Source organism: Tiliqua scincoides, chromosome 4, assembly GCF_035046505.1.
Source record: "Tiliqua scincoides isolate rTilSci1 chromosome 4, rTilSci1.hap2, whole genome shotgun sequence".
NCBI lineage: Eukaryota > Metazoa > Chordata > Lepidosauria > Squamata > Scincidae > Tiliqua > Tiliqua scincoides.
Window position 1 is genome coordinate 97,139,205 of NC_089824.1, and position 14,561 is coordinate 97,153,765.

Genomic DNA, 14,561 nt, shown 5'->3' on the forward strand with positions numbered 1-14,561 from the left:
CATGAATGTTTAGAATTCACTTTAAAAGTAATTTAAGCCAGTGACCAACAACATCCAACCTTCCCACCAGCACTTACAAATGGGCTGAAACAAATCACATGTAACAATTTCCCATTCTATGAAGTCCATGGATATTTCTAGATTCCTGCACTTGGATTCAGCAGGTAGCCAAATTGCTGGAAATTACAGCACTCATGACACCTCCAGCCTGCCAAGAACAAGACAGTGAAAGAGTGACATGCTGTGCAAACTGAACTGTCATCAGTTTAAAATGCTTTTAAGGTGATGCAAAAGCAAGAAAGAAAGGGGGGGGAAGAGAGCGAGGGAAACAGGCTCCCCGGGAATCCTGACTGGAAGGGGCAGCTTGCTGAAACTCAAGACACAAATCTAGCTTCAAGAGACTATCTATCCTATACTCAAATATGAGCATTTCATACAAGTCAGGAAACCCTTCACTGAACGTACAACTGCGTTGGAATTAGCCTGGGGCTTCCAAAGGCATCTGTTTCATCCTGGACACGATCAGTGACTCAATTATCTTTTGCACATTTCCCAGTGTCCGGACTGCAGCCACTCTGTATTTACCAAGTGCTGAGGTGTCATGGTTAACAAGTTGATTTGTAAGGCAAGAGATCACGGGATCAAAGCTCAGCCACCAACTTTGTTTAGCTTAAATACTCAGCGATAAGCTAAGGCTCTATCTACGAAAGGGCATTAGTAATAATCAACACAAAGTAATGCCACATCTTATGAGGTTTTGCCAGGATTACACAGGCCTCCCCTGGAGATATACAAAAGCATAAGCCTACAAGTGTCCCACAAGTGATGCAACACTTTTTTTCTGAACTGTAAAGTGATCAGTGATTGGGCAAAGTAATTAGCATATTGTTACCTGACCCAAGCCTTTGGGATGGGACAGGCCACAAGCCCTATAAATAAATACAGATGCTAAGCATCGTTATCAAATATTTGTTTGGCACAGTGGTTAGAATATTAGTCACTTGAGCAGGGGTCTCCAAACCCTGGCCCAGGGGCCAGATGGGGCCCTCGGAGAGCCTTTATCCAGCCCACAGTCAGCCCCCGATCCTCTGAGAGTCTCTGGCCCAGTTGACCAAACACAACCAGAATAGTGCTTGTGGGGTGGAGGAATGGGGGTCCATTTAGGTGTTTGCTTTATTTCTTGGGCTGTGTTGGTGCTTGGAGAAATCCTGGATTTGAGCCCATTCATTCATCTATCTAAGTTCCATCTCTAATAATTACAAATTTTATATTTAATTTTTTTCCCTGGCCCTTGACACTGTGCCAGGTATTTGATGCAGCCCTTTGGCAGAAAAGTGTAGAGACCCCTGCGCTAGAGATCTTCCAGATTCAAATTTCCATCCAGACAGGAATCTAAATAGGTGAACCTGAGACTATCACAACTTCTCAGTAACCTGCCACTTGTGAAAATAAAATGAAAGAAATACCTATGCTGCCATGAGCTGCTTACAATGTAAATTCATTGTTTATTTTAATGATTTACATCCCACCTTTCCCTTCAAATCAATGAGGCACTCAAGGAAGCATTCAACACAGTAGGGGAAAAAACCCAGGAAAATGCTTAAATAAGAAGTGCAGTAATGATAAAAAACAGAAAGCATAGTATAATAAATGCACTCACAAGGATTAAAACAAATACAACCACAAAACCCGAAAGCAACTACAGAGGGCCCCCATATCCACAGATGCAGGAGGGCCCTCCCACACACACACCCTGCCCTCACCTGCCCTCACCCTCACACACCCTGCCCTCACACACACCCTGCCCTCCCCTGCCCTCACCTCCAAAGGGTACTGTGAGCCCCGCAGAGACTGCACACATCCGCCCATAGTCTCTGCCGGCCTCAGAATGATAGCTTAGAGCAAAAAAAGGCTTCCAGTTTTTCATCAAAACAGGAAGTGATGTTATTAATGCTTTATAAGGCATAGGGAGGTCCAGGGAAGCCCCAGAGGGGCTCAGAATATTCTGCGGTGGTGTCCCCCATATCTGTGGATTCACATTCCACAACACAACCCCTGGAGATTACAAGGGCAGGCCTGTAATTCAGAGAAAGACAGGCAGAAAAGGAAAGTCTTCAGCCCTCGCTAGAAGGCTAACAGAGGGAGGGAGTTCCATAATAATGGCACCACCACTAAGAAGGCCCTGCACCACAATGCAGTCAATCAGGCCTCTGCCTGAGGCAGCATGCATAGCAGAGCCCCCTCTGCCAACAGATCAGTTCACAAGGAAGAGAAGTTCATTAAATATTCTAGTCCTAGCAATATAGGGCTTTAAAGGTTAAAACCAACACCTTGGATTAGGTCCAGAAACAGATTGACAGCCAGTGTAAAGCAGTGCATTCATTCATCCAGCCCCAGTTTGATCCAGAGTAACTTCTCATTTAATAAGGGAAAAACCAAGACAACTTGTAAGAAGATGAATGAGTTAACAACATTTTCATGCTCTTTTCATTTGCTCCTATAGCCATAAAGAAAGCAACTTACAATTTTTGGGTTTCAGGCCACAGTGTATTCTGCAAGAGGTGTTCTTCTGTAGGAGGTTCTGGAAAAAAATAACCTGGTTAAAATTTGGGTGGATTTTTTTTTTAACCCCAAACATTAGTCTATCCCCCCCCCCATTTATTTACCTTCTCAAGTTTCAGTTTAATAAACCCCTCTCTAGACAGAAATCAATACATTTTATCTTATAGTGTTGTATACCTGAAAGGCTACATGGCTGAAAGTAATTTTCATGATATTGACTAGAAGCATCACTAAGCTTTTTCTCCTCTTCAGTTATCTGAGCTGTTGTATCTCCTGCTGTAAACAAAACAAAAACCAGCAAGTACCTAAGAAGCATGATTATAGGCTATTTATATACAAAGCAAGTAAGCAAATAAATGAACATGCCAAATCAGCCATACGGGACATCATCCACAAGCACTTAATTAACAGGATTCTACCATCTAATTCAGATGCAATTAGCTTCCAATAATTCTTTACTGTTCAGTGATTGATGTTCGTGCACAGCGTCAATACTGTTTTGCTCCACTTGCTTCTAACCTCCTACAGACTATCAGTAATATGACTTTGCAATGCCTACTTGAAATGCCTACTTTCACTAGTTTTGATAAATTTGTCTGGTATGTAAAAACAAAGCCTAACCCTTCAGTATTTCAGAAAAAACAAACAAACAGGATTTAAGGAATGGACACAGCGGCCAGCCCCATCCCTTCTGGCCTTGCCAGCACATCATTTCCAGACCATCTTCCCGCTTGGTTCCACACTGCCTTCTGGACCACCTGATGTCAGGGGTTGCAGCACAGTTAACTACCTCGCTGGGTTGTACCCTAGCATGCCTTGCACTATGCTGGCCAGCTGGATAGCACCCTATCCAGCATAGTGCAAGGTATGGGGCTACCCAGCAAGGTAGTCGGCCACTCTGCGATCCCTGACATCGGGTGGTGCAGAAGATAGGCTCTGCACTATCGGACAACTCTGAATGCCTTGGAGGAGATAAGGTGACAAGATAAACAACCTATATCTACAGATGGATTTTGTGGAAGAGCTTAGTGATCCCTTGGTAAATTCAGTTTCTCCCAATAGGTGGTGTGCCTGAAACTCACAAACTTGGTTAAACAGTAATTTTGGTGTCAAGTCCCCCAATGGTGTCACCCGGTGCAGTCTGCACCCCCCGCCCGTGACTGGTGCTACCCATAGTTTGTCATGACATGCAAACCAGCAAACTGATAGGTTTTTGCCCTGCAAAAATATGAAATCATGTTTTGAAGAACCAGTGCTAATCAGTTTGCCAATTCACAGCTAGCTATTGTTAGCATTAAACTTAAAACAAGGGGATATGGTACACAAGGCGAGATGGGGGAGGGAGACATGCACAAGCCTATGACTTGTTTGCGATCCTCAGTCTAAATCGGTGATTTTCAACCAGCGTGCCACAAATGGCCTGCAGGTGTGCTGTGGGAATTTGGAGAAGGGTCATATATTAGTAGGGCCATTGGAAGATGTGAGCCCCTGAACAGCAATATAGTGTGTCTTGTCAGTAGTAAAAAAAAAAAAAACTGATGGTGTGCCTTGGCAATTTTAGTGCCTTCTCAGTGTGACATGAGATGAAAAAGACTGAAAATCACGGGTCTAAATCATAGTCTGGAGGGTCATCTCAACAGACCTGTAGATTATGATAGGAGTTTCAGAACCACTTAAAATAATTTGTTTCTAAGAAAGAAGTCTTTACAAGAAGCTATCATCTTGGCTTATATGTCACTAAGGCATCACTCACTTTTTCTTATGTTTGCCATGTCAAGAGGAGCTAATGTCAGAATAAAATCTTAGATTCACATGAGTACCTAAATAAGTACAGAGATAAGATGCTCCTGAACCGATCTGTGACATCTTTAACACAGATACTCAAAGTGATTGTGTATTTAGAGGGAAGCTATCAGGTGGATGGTTTAAGTGATGGCAGAGCATAAAACAAACTACTAAAACTGAAAATGAGTGGCAGGCAACATTGAGCAGAGAGGGCTGTTATTCTTTTTCTTTTTTCTTTTTTTAAGAGTGGCCAGCATTTCAGATGGCTCAGCAACCTCAAATCACAAGGATTTAACTCAAAAAATCTGTGGACAATCACCAGGGTGGATGATTGAGTATATTTAGGACATACTGGGTCTCCAGTTCATTTCAGATGACCTTAGCTCCAATTCAGGAACCATTCTTACAAGCATGTATCTTACTCTGAACTTTCATCACTAAATGTGTGAATTGATTCAGCTGAAAAAGTACTGTGTTTGAATTCACACATTCGTGTCAACATTTCACAGTCACACTGAGTGATGACCATACTTATGCAAATAAGGCCTCCGGTGTAACGCACAAAGATAAATCTGTTGCTTTTATTGTATTTTTATCTTACTGTTTTCATTCTGTACATCACCCTGGTACCCCTGGATGGAGGGTAGTAAAAATACTTGTAAAATAGAGCCATATTTCCAAAAACATCATAAGAAAAGCTTTGTTGGATACAAAAAAGGTCCATCTAGTTTTGTATCCTGTTTCTCATAGCAGCCTGCCAGCTGCCTCTAGGAAGCCCACAAGCAGGAGAAACCAGCATACTTCAATAGCTACAAGTGCTTTTTGATGATGAATTCCATAAGAGTTCTGCTAAGCAGACCAGACACAGTGAAAATCAGAGAATAAACCTGGTCCAGAAGAGGAGAGAACCCTGGGCCAGTCTGTTCAACAGAGTAACCAGAATCGAGACCAACACTCATTGACAAAGGGAAAAGGCAATATTGTTCAACTTCCAACACAAACCAAGAACCACCCATTTAATACGCCCTATCAACCTACACAAATATTCATATACAAACATGCTACCTTACCTTGAAAAACAGCCTTATTGGACAACCCCAAAGCTGGTACAGTGGCACCTTCTGGAAGATCAATCATTTGCTAAAAAGAAGAATGTTTTACATAAGCAACTGAGTTTTGGGTTGAATATGCAATCAGCTCAGTGCTAGAACAAAGTCCCAATAGCTTTAGGTAAAGAATCCTCAGTAACAGGGTTAGGAAAGTCCGTTGCCTGACATCTTGGACTGCCGCTGCCAGCTGGTGTAAATCATACTGGAACTAGATGGACCAATGGACCAACTCAGTATGGCAGCTTCATAGGTTCAAGAATTTGCTAAATCTCAGATGAGAGTTCTAACAGTTACAGTATGGAAGACACTACTCCATTTTACTTCTTTAAAAAAAAAAAACACTTACACCAGAATACAGTTTCTCTACAGAGATACCAGAAATGCTGCTGAAGTTTTCCATGAAATTCCGAGGAGCAGTAAATACTCGAAGCACTTTCTCATCTGCTCCAGAAACAAACTGAAATCGCCCAATCAGAGCTAAACACTGCATGTCATATCCATGGATCTGAGGCCTTGCCATTTCATGCCATGACATCTAGAAAAGAATTGTTTGTATTTATAACTGCCACCATCTCACAGTCCATAATAGAGAAATGTCCAAGACCTGCAAACATTTAGCCCCATCAATCTGGAACAGTCATTTTCAACAACTACGCTATGGCACACTGGTATGCCACGAATGGTCCCCAGGTGTGCTGCAGGAATTTGGGAGAGGGTCATTCATTAGTAGGGCCTTTGGAGGATGTGAGCCCCCCATTGACAGTACAGTATGCCTTGTCAATTGTAAAAAAAACTGATGGTGTGCCTTGACCATTTTATGGCCTTGCCAATGTGCCGTGAGGTGAAAAAGGTTGAAAATCACTGATCTAAAACTCTGTTTATAACTAGAAACAAATGATATTTCATTGAAAAGACCCTTCTCCTGCATGCACAGTATTCAATGCATTCCCACAAATAACATGGGCAGGAAGAGACCTTGGCTGAAAACAGGATGTGAATGTTTAATTCTAAAACTCTGTCACAACATTCACCTCCATCTGCCACCCTATGCTCTAAGATTCTCGCTAATATTCTTTATTCCTCATCAGGAAATAAATGACACAATTAAACTTACAGTAAACAACGTATTATTTTCAAATAACTCCTTCCAATATAAGAGCAAGGCTTTTTTTTACTTTTCAGGAATATTGTGGTAACTACAGCAGCAGACTACACCTCAGACAACAGAACAAACAGATTTCAGGAAAGCGGAGACAAGCCATTAATTTGGTTTTACATTTTGATAAAAAAATTTGATTGAACTAAGTACACATGATTTTTGCAAATTTACAGAAACAAACACCCATACCTCTGTTTCATTCTCTCTTTTCCAAGGAGCAAAGATTCTTGTCGTTTGATCAGAACCAACAGTGATGATAAATTCTCCTGCTGGGTCCCATTTCACATCTTGCACACCACTAAAATGCCCTGAAATCACCACTTGTGGAACCCATTCTCTCTATTAAAACAAGAGTATCAATATTTTATCCTGTCAGTGAGCTCAATGTTAGATATGAAGAGCTCCTTGCTGCAAAAAAGGCACATTATTTAAACAGATTCATATACCATTCTTCAATACACAAGTGCTCTCAGGGTGGCTCACAAACACCATGAAAGCAGAGGTGAACAACAGATAAAATACCAGAGAAGATCAGAAAAAACAGTCAACCATAATCTAAAATACCTGTAAATAAAGATGTCTTTATCTGGTACCACAATGACATCAGAATAGGCTACAGGTGAGCCTTCTTGGGTACAGCACCCCATAGACAGGGCACCTCAGCCAAAAAACACTTTTCCAAGCACTGCCTGACTCCCATGAAAACACAGGGACATCTAGAGGAGACCCCGTAATGACCACTGCACTGTCTGGGCAGAACACACGGAAGGCAGGTAGGTCACCAAGTAAATGCACCTTAGATGCCCATGTTTATTTGCTCTCATTTGCTAGTAATTATGTATAAAAAGGAAAACAAAACATTCTAGCTTGGAATATACTTCAGACTAGCCCACCTACCACATGTGGAAAGAGTATGGTTGTACATGCCTCCCTCCTCATACGGAGTACCTGACTTCATTCAAACTGTCCCTCAGTGCATCATTCCAACATTGCTTCATACACCACAACTGTGCATTGAGGGTTGAGCCATACAGACTACCATCTGCATGATTAAATGTCGGTGTGCTGGGGGGGGGGGGAGAGATATATGCAGCCAAGCCTTCTAACCCTGCTATATGATGGAGGCAGTTCAGAGTACCATTGAAACCAGCCAAATGCTTTAACTTGACAGAGGCGTCCTAGAAAGACAAACAATCTGCTGTGTCCAATAAACAAAAATTTACGAAAAGACATTCACCATACTTTTTTTTCTGTCCAACAGTAGAGATAAACTGTCTTGCCTTGTTTTCTGAAGTCTGCTTCCAGAGATGAAGAGCTCCGTGGAAAGCATGAGCAAGAATCATTGAGCCATCTGGGCTGAAGTGACAGTCAAAAAAACCAAGTGTATTTCCACCCACTTCTCCTACTCTGACCTATTTGAAAAATTGGATACAAAAATATATGAGTCAGGCACCAACTTTCTTCCTACAAATTAATGACTGAAGATGCAACAATAAGCAAAATAATTAAACTTCTTCTATGGTTCAGCATTTCATTCAAAGTAAAGGGTTTTCTGTTCTGAAGTGTTTCTAGAGCAGTGATTCTCAACCACTGTGCTGCAGAACATCGGTGTGCAGTGAAGAATCTGCAGGTGTGCCGTGGGAAGCTGGGGACGGTCATATATTAGTAGGGCCATTGGGGGATGTGAGCCCCCAGCTAGCAGTGCACCTTGACAATTTTCAAAAAACTGATGATGTGCCTTCACAATTTTAGCTCCTTCTCAGTGTGCTGTGAGGTGGAAGAGGTTGAAAATGGCTGTTCTAGAGGCACTCAAAATGTTGTGAGCATGCAAAATTAAGGAACCATTAATGCAGTCTCTTTGTAAGATGTGCTTGGACAGTCTTACAAATATACAGAAATGTACCCAATAATTGTTTTAAAAAATATTTTTGCAGGAAAGAAAAGTCAGATACCCTTTTTTCACTAGACATATCTGAATGTTACAATTCTTGTACAATTTATTTACCAGGGCAGTAAGCAGTCTGCAATACAAATGTAACAATGGGAAGTACTTCTTCACACAATGCCTAATCAACTTATGGAATTTACTCACACAAGGCAAATGCAATATTGGCTCCCTGTAAAACATGATTTGCAAACCAAGAGTCAGCTTTACAAATTCAATTTTTGTACCAACACAGATACAGTAATGAAAATCAGGCTCCCTCATAATCATGGTTTGCAAACCCATATAAAACCATGAATACAGTCTCTGGTTTACAAGAGAATTATGATTTGCAACAGTGCACAGGGAACTCAAAGTCATAGTTAATGGCAGGAACAAAAAAGCAGGAGCAATTAGTTCCAGAGAGGGAAGAGGAAGCAAGTGTTAATTCATGGCACTGCGTTTTGATTTAGTTTTAGCTATTTCTATTTGAAAAGTCACTGCTATTTTTGCTACAGGCCCAAAGCATGAAGACAGATGCAAGCTTAGCTGGCTTTAAAAAATAGAAAGAGAGAGAGAGAGAGAGAGATGGAGACAAATTTATGGAGAGCCATTTAATGGCTATTAGCCATAACACCAAAATCAGATCACCATGTACAGAAACAGTGCACCTTCCTGTACTAGATGTTAGTCACACAATATGCTGTCCAATAGAATCAGAACAGCATATTGTGTATTTTGTCATTCCCTCCCCCTTTATTTCTGAATAATAAAACAATAAAAACCAACAAATCCAAAAAATAAAAGGAGAAAGGGATAAATATATTCACAGTATACTCAATAAATAACCTCTGCTAACTGAGTAAGAGGCAATTTTTCAAGTGGGTGCTCCTCTTTTTTTAGCAGGGGGAGAGTAACTGGCCCTCCTCACCCCAGAAGTGTCTCTTCTAGTGGCTGCCTGCTGGTGTTCTTTTGCATCTTTTTAGATTGTGAGCCCTATTGGGATAGGGAGCCATTAGTTATTTGATTTTTCTCTGTAAACCGCTTTGTGAACTTTTTGTTGAAAAGCAGTATATAAATACTGTTAATAATAATAATAATAATAATAATAATAATAATAATAAACATAGTGTTCTATAACAGATAATAAACAATCATAAGCTACTAAAAAGGTTTGCAAATATCCAAATATATACCTACACTTGTATTTCATAATAAGAACAGCAAGACTGCAGTCCTTAGTTATGGAAAAGCAAGCAGGAAATACAAGTTCCTCATTAAAGCTAAGTTTCAGTTCAGAAACAGTCAGGATGAGATTTCTCACTCACTCACTCACTCACAGATTAAATTACTGCTATAAGGGTCTGCTTTATTGTTATTCCAAATGCTGCAGAATGTTGCTTTGTCCTTCAAGAAAAGAAAATTTTATGCAAAGAAAACACTTTCTACTTGAATTTAGCTTAAACTTCATTGTACAGACTTCTCATATCTAACACACACAAAGAAGGAAAATGGGGGGGGGGGGGGAAAACATGCCTACCTGTTCCAGCCACACCCCAGACTCATCATCTGGAGCCCACAAGATCACTGTTTTGTCCATTGATGCAGAAAGCAATCTCATTGGTTGTCCCACCCTGCCATCTACAGTACAAGGAAAAAATAAGGAATTCAAATACATTTTTCTTAACTAACAAATGCAAAAGAAAAACAGAGACTTATGATAAATCTGCAGCAGCATGATGCAGAACATTAACTTATTAGGCAAAAGCCACATATCATTAAAGACTGGTGTAGACATCAAACAGCCAAGTGGTTATATAAATGGGGAGTGGATTCTGCACTGCCTCCCAACTCTGTCTTCTAGAGTTCTCATTCCCACCATCGTGTCTAACTTATTCATTACATCTGCATTGAGGTTAACCAGTAAGACCCAATTAGGAAATCTGCTTAACTCAGGAAGTGAAACCACATTTTGATACTGCAAATGAAAGTTGTTTATTAAGAGAGCTCCTCTATTCATTTACACATTTTTATATTTGTTGAAGAAGAAGCTGAAAATAAAGGATCCTGGATTAAGTGATAAAACATACCTAGTGTTAACCATGTTAACAAACCAGGCCTGAAGCCAGACTGCAACAGCTCCAGATACTCAGTCTTATTCAAGAGAGTTTGAAGTTAGACAGACACAACCTACTCAAGAACTTTGTCCAAGGCAGGAATATTTGCAACCAAGTATTAGTTGTTACAATCCTCAGGATCCAATGTGGCTTTTTTCAGGAGTACCCTCACAACCATCTCTTTCAAGACCTGCATTTGTCCAACTCTATAGCTATATGTGGCTACCACAGGGGTGGGAAAATGCACACAATAATGGTGTCATATTAACTCACAGTCATTTCTACACTTCACAGAGGAAGGAGAATGGTATGGAGTTACCATTTACAGTAGCACTTTCAAGGCACAATCCTAACCCAATTTCCAGCACTGACATAACAGCAATGCAGCTCCGAGGTAAGGGTACAAACATTCCCTTACTTTAAGGAGGTCTCCATGCGGGCACACGTCCTATTGGCACAGCTCTGCCAGTTTTGGAAAGAGGGTTAGGATTTGGGCCTCAGGCTCTTAATTCACATCTAGCTGTGTGCCAAAGCTTTGGCTCACACACTTCCTCTTACCTGTGAACACTGGAGGTTGCCAATGAATGGCATATACCCAGTTTTCATGTCCGGCTAACACAGAGTCCAACGTGACAGCAAAAGATGTATCTGAACCTAACCCAAAGGAAAATAAAAAGGTAATTAAAATCTTCTAGGCCAGTGTTTCTCAAACTGTGGGTCAGGACCCACTAGGTGGGTTGCGAACCAATTTCAGGTGGGTCCCCATTCATTTCAATATTTTATTTTTAATATATTAGACTTGATGCTACCATGGTATGTGACCGCATTTGGGGAAATGGTACAGGCCTGTACTTTTAACAAGCTACTATTTATACTCTTTTAACTGATAGTCAATGGGACTTACTCCTGGGTCAGTGTAGGTAGGATTGCATCATAGGATTGTTAAAAAGTTTCCCGCTTAATGATGTCACTTCCGGTGAGCCATGACAGATTCTCATTCTAAAAAGTGGGTCCCAGTGCTAAATGTGTGAGAACCACTATTCTAGGCTATTTTGATAAAGAGGCACAAATACAAACCAAGATTCTCTCTGAATGAAAATGACTGGGATAAAATTCAGGGAAAATATCAGCTCCAAATTGCAAAGTCACAGGATAATCCTGCTACATTACCAATAGTCAGTAAAAACATAATCTGAATTTATGCCTGCACACTTGCTTTTACGACATTAAACAATTACTCTGAGCACCAACTCAAATCACCATTTCCTCATAAGCCAGAAATTCAAACTACAGTTTGAAAAAGGATGTGCAGACCATGGTTATTGAGGGACTAACTAAGTTAATTGTACTTTGTGAAAATTAAATTTTTTTAAAAATTAGATACATACAGTAATACCTTTGAAAACACTGGGGATTTGTTCCTGAAAAGCTAAGTGCTATCTGAAACAGTGCTATTGGAGATGACATTGAAGGAAAGTGGCACCAAATTAGCTTCTCTCATTGGCTCCAACAGGTTTCAATCAACCCAGGACAAACAGCTGCAACAAAACAGGGCTAAAGGAAGCAGCATTGTCAGAGGTATTTCTATAATAATCTACATTCAAAATTAAATGCAACAAAGCCACTTAAAAACTAAAATTTATGCACCTCTATGAAAACAGTTAATAGTTGTTTAACATAACATCCCATGTTGCTAAATGGAAATACATGTTCAAACCCAGTGAACCCCTGAATAGCAAAAGCTGGACTTGTGCTTTGTGGGTTCTGAGTCCAAGCGCCACTACAAACAGGATATTGGATAATATGGGCTGTTGGTCTGATCCAGGAGATCACTTATTCCAACTACATCAGTGCAGAGTGATGATCTGACAGTGCTGATCCATTGTTAGATAACTGAGAGGAGGAAAGGCGGATATGCTGCAGGGTCACTTCTGTTGCGCCTGGAAGCAGCACCCCTTCACAAATGCACAACTCAGCATTTTATTAGAAAGAGAAAATGCATAGAAAGAAACTAGCTTCCACTTGCAAATCCTTTTCACAAGAGCAAGATAAGCACAGTTTATGTACTCTACTAGTGACAAAGTTTTATAAAACTTTTCTGTCCAGGTATAGAGATGGACAATACTGTTAAGATGAGGGGTAGCAATGTTTGCAAGGTTAATTGAAATAATTGATCATTTAAGAGAGCAAAATCCACTTTGGCTTAGTTAATAATACAGTTGTAGCAGGGAATATAAGTCACGCTTCTCAGGGAAAGAAGATTTCAGACTCAAGACTACAAATCTAAAAACTCCACACTTTCTTTTAACCCTATTGAAAACACACATAGAGCACAATCCTAACCAGGTCTACTCAAAAGTAAGTCCTATTTTGTTCAGTGGGGCTTACTCTTAGGAAAGTGTGGTTAGGATTGCAGCCATAGCCTAGGAAAACATAGCTATGCGTAAAGTACAGACTTACCACTATAATTTTTCACAGTGAAAATATTCTCCTTCAACCTAATAGTGTTGTCACCTTGGATGTCCACCAGAGATGATGAAACTGCATGCACTTTCCAGATTCTTATCAAACAATCCTGAGCACAGCTTGCCAAAAAGAGATCTCCATCTTAATGGGGGAAAAGGGGTTAAATCGATAAGAGAAATATTTTCAGCCACATACGTTTCATTTCCATACAAACAAAATTTGCTCTTTGCATTTCCTTCTCACTTATTTCTCTTTAAGAGGTGCTACTTATTCCATCAAGTCAGCTCTCTAGCAAATGGGAAAAATGTTTTTATCCTGTTTTCCAGTACATGCTTTGTAAATAAATGCATTTCAATTTGAGCTTCACAATTTACAAAATTCACATTTCAGCTCTGAGATAACAAGGCCATTCTCTCAAACAATTAATCTGAATTGTGAATCCCTTTAATTCTCCATGTTGATTATTTTTCATGGAAAGAGATGACAATTTTTTAAACATACATTTTAAAGGAATCTGACATCCAAGTGTCACATTGAATGGCTCCGTCTTCCACTGTGCCAATCTCCTACTGTTTTTTCAAGTTATTTGAACTTGAAAATCAGTACCAATAGATTCCATTCCCTTCCCTCAAAACTTTGTACTCTTTCTTGAAGCAAAGACAAAACAGCAGCATTCAGAGAAGAAACTCCTTATATTAAATTTATAACAGGTGCCTCTTCTTCAAGCCAAAGCAGACTACAAAAGGGTAAGAAGTTCAAAGAACTCATCATGAACACAAAGTAATGAAACATGACGAAAAGTAAAAGAAAATATAGTTATGCCAATGAATGATCAAACAGTGTACAACCATTGTGTAAATATCTTGCAGAGAATGATGTTTATCAGCCCACACATGCATTCTTATTTATCACCAAGTACCTTCAGCAGTTTATTGACCATAGGAAAGTTACATTTACCCTGGGCAAGCCTTTGCTGTCAAGCATGATAATACTGGCCCATCCTCCGCAGTGTTCACAACACATTGCCAAAGTAATTCAAATACTAAAGGAAAGCTAAACATACATTAAGACTTTGTAGGCCCTCAATTTACAGTTTCATGAAAGTCAACTCCCAAGTATGCATAAGCTTCAGGCTTACATGCATTTACAGCACAATCCTATGCATATCTATTCAGAAATAAGCCCCACTGAGTTTAATGGCTCTTACTCCCACAAAAGTGTCTATAGCAGAGCTTCCCAAATTTTTCAACTGTTGGTTCCTACTGGGCAATTGGCCATTAGGGCGACATTCCTATACATTTTGCAAGGTTTTTCCATGAGGATTCCGCAGCTCCCCTAGCTGGTTTCCACAGCTTCCCAAGGAGCCATGGCTCATAGTTTGGGAACCACTGATCTGTAGGATTTCAGCCTCAGAAAAAGGAAAGTGACCCATATCTTTG

The 14,561-nt window shown here is 40.2% G+C and overlaps 1 protein-coding gene across 2 annotated transcripts in view; it reads right to left on the reverse strand.

The window, feature by feature from the left end:
• Positions 1–14,561, reverse strand: part of ELP2 (elongator acetyltransferase complex subunit 2) — a 47,835-nt gene that overhangs the window by 20,402 nt on the left and 12,872 nt on the right. Inside the window, exons 8-16 of one of the 2 annotated variants that reach the window (XM_066623469.1) lie at positions 13,117–13,263; positions 11,215–11,310; positions 10,080–10,180; positions 7,896–8,027; positions 6,805–6,954; positions 5,803–5,991; positions 5,418–5,487; positions 2,740–2,835; positions 2,524–2,581 (exon numbers count right to left, since the gene is read on the reverse strand). In XM_066623469.1, coding sequence (XP_066479566.1) covers positions 2,524–2,581; positions 2,740–2,835; positions 5,418–5,487; positions 5,803–5,991; positions 6,805–6,954; positions 7,896–8,027; positions 10,080–10,180; positions 11,215–11,310; positions 13,117–13,263 — 1,039 coding nt within the window. Of the gene's footprint in view, positions 1–2,523; positions 2,582–2,739; positions 2,839–5,417; positions 5,488–5,802; positions 5,992–6,804; positions 6,955–7,895; positions 8,028–10,079; positions 10,181–11,214; positions 11,311–13,116; positions 13,264–14,561 lie in introns of both variants that reach the window. The other variant, XM_066623467.1, reaches the window with a different exon arrangement.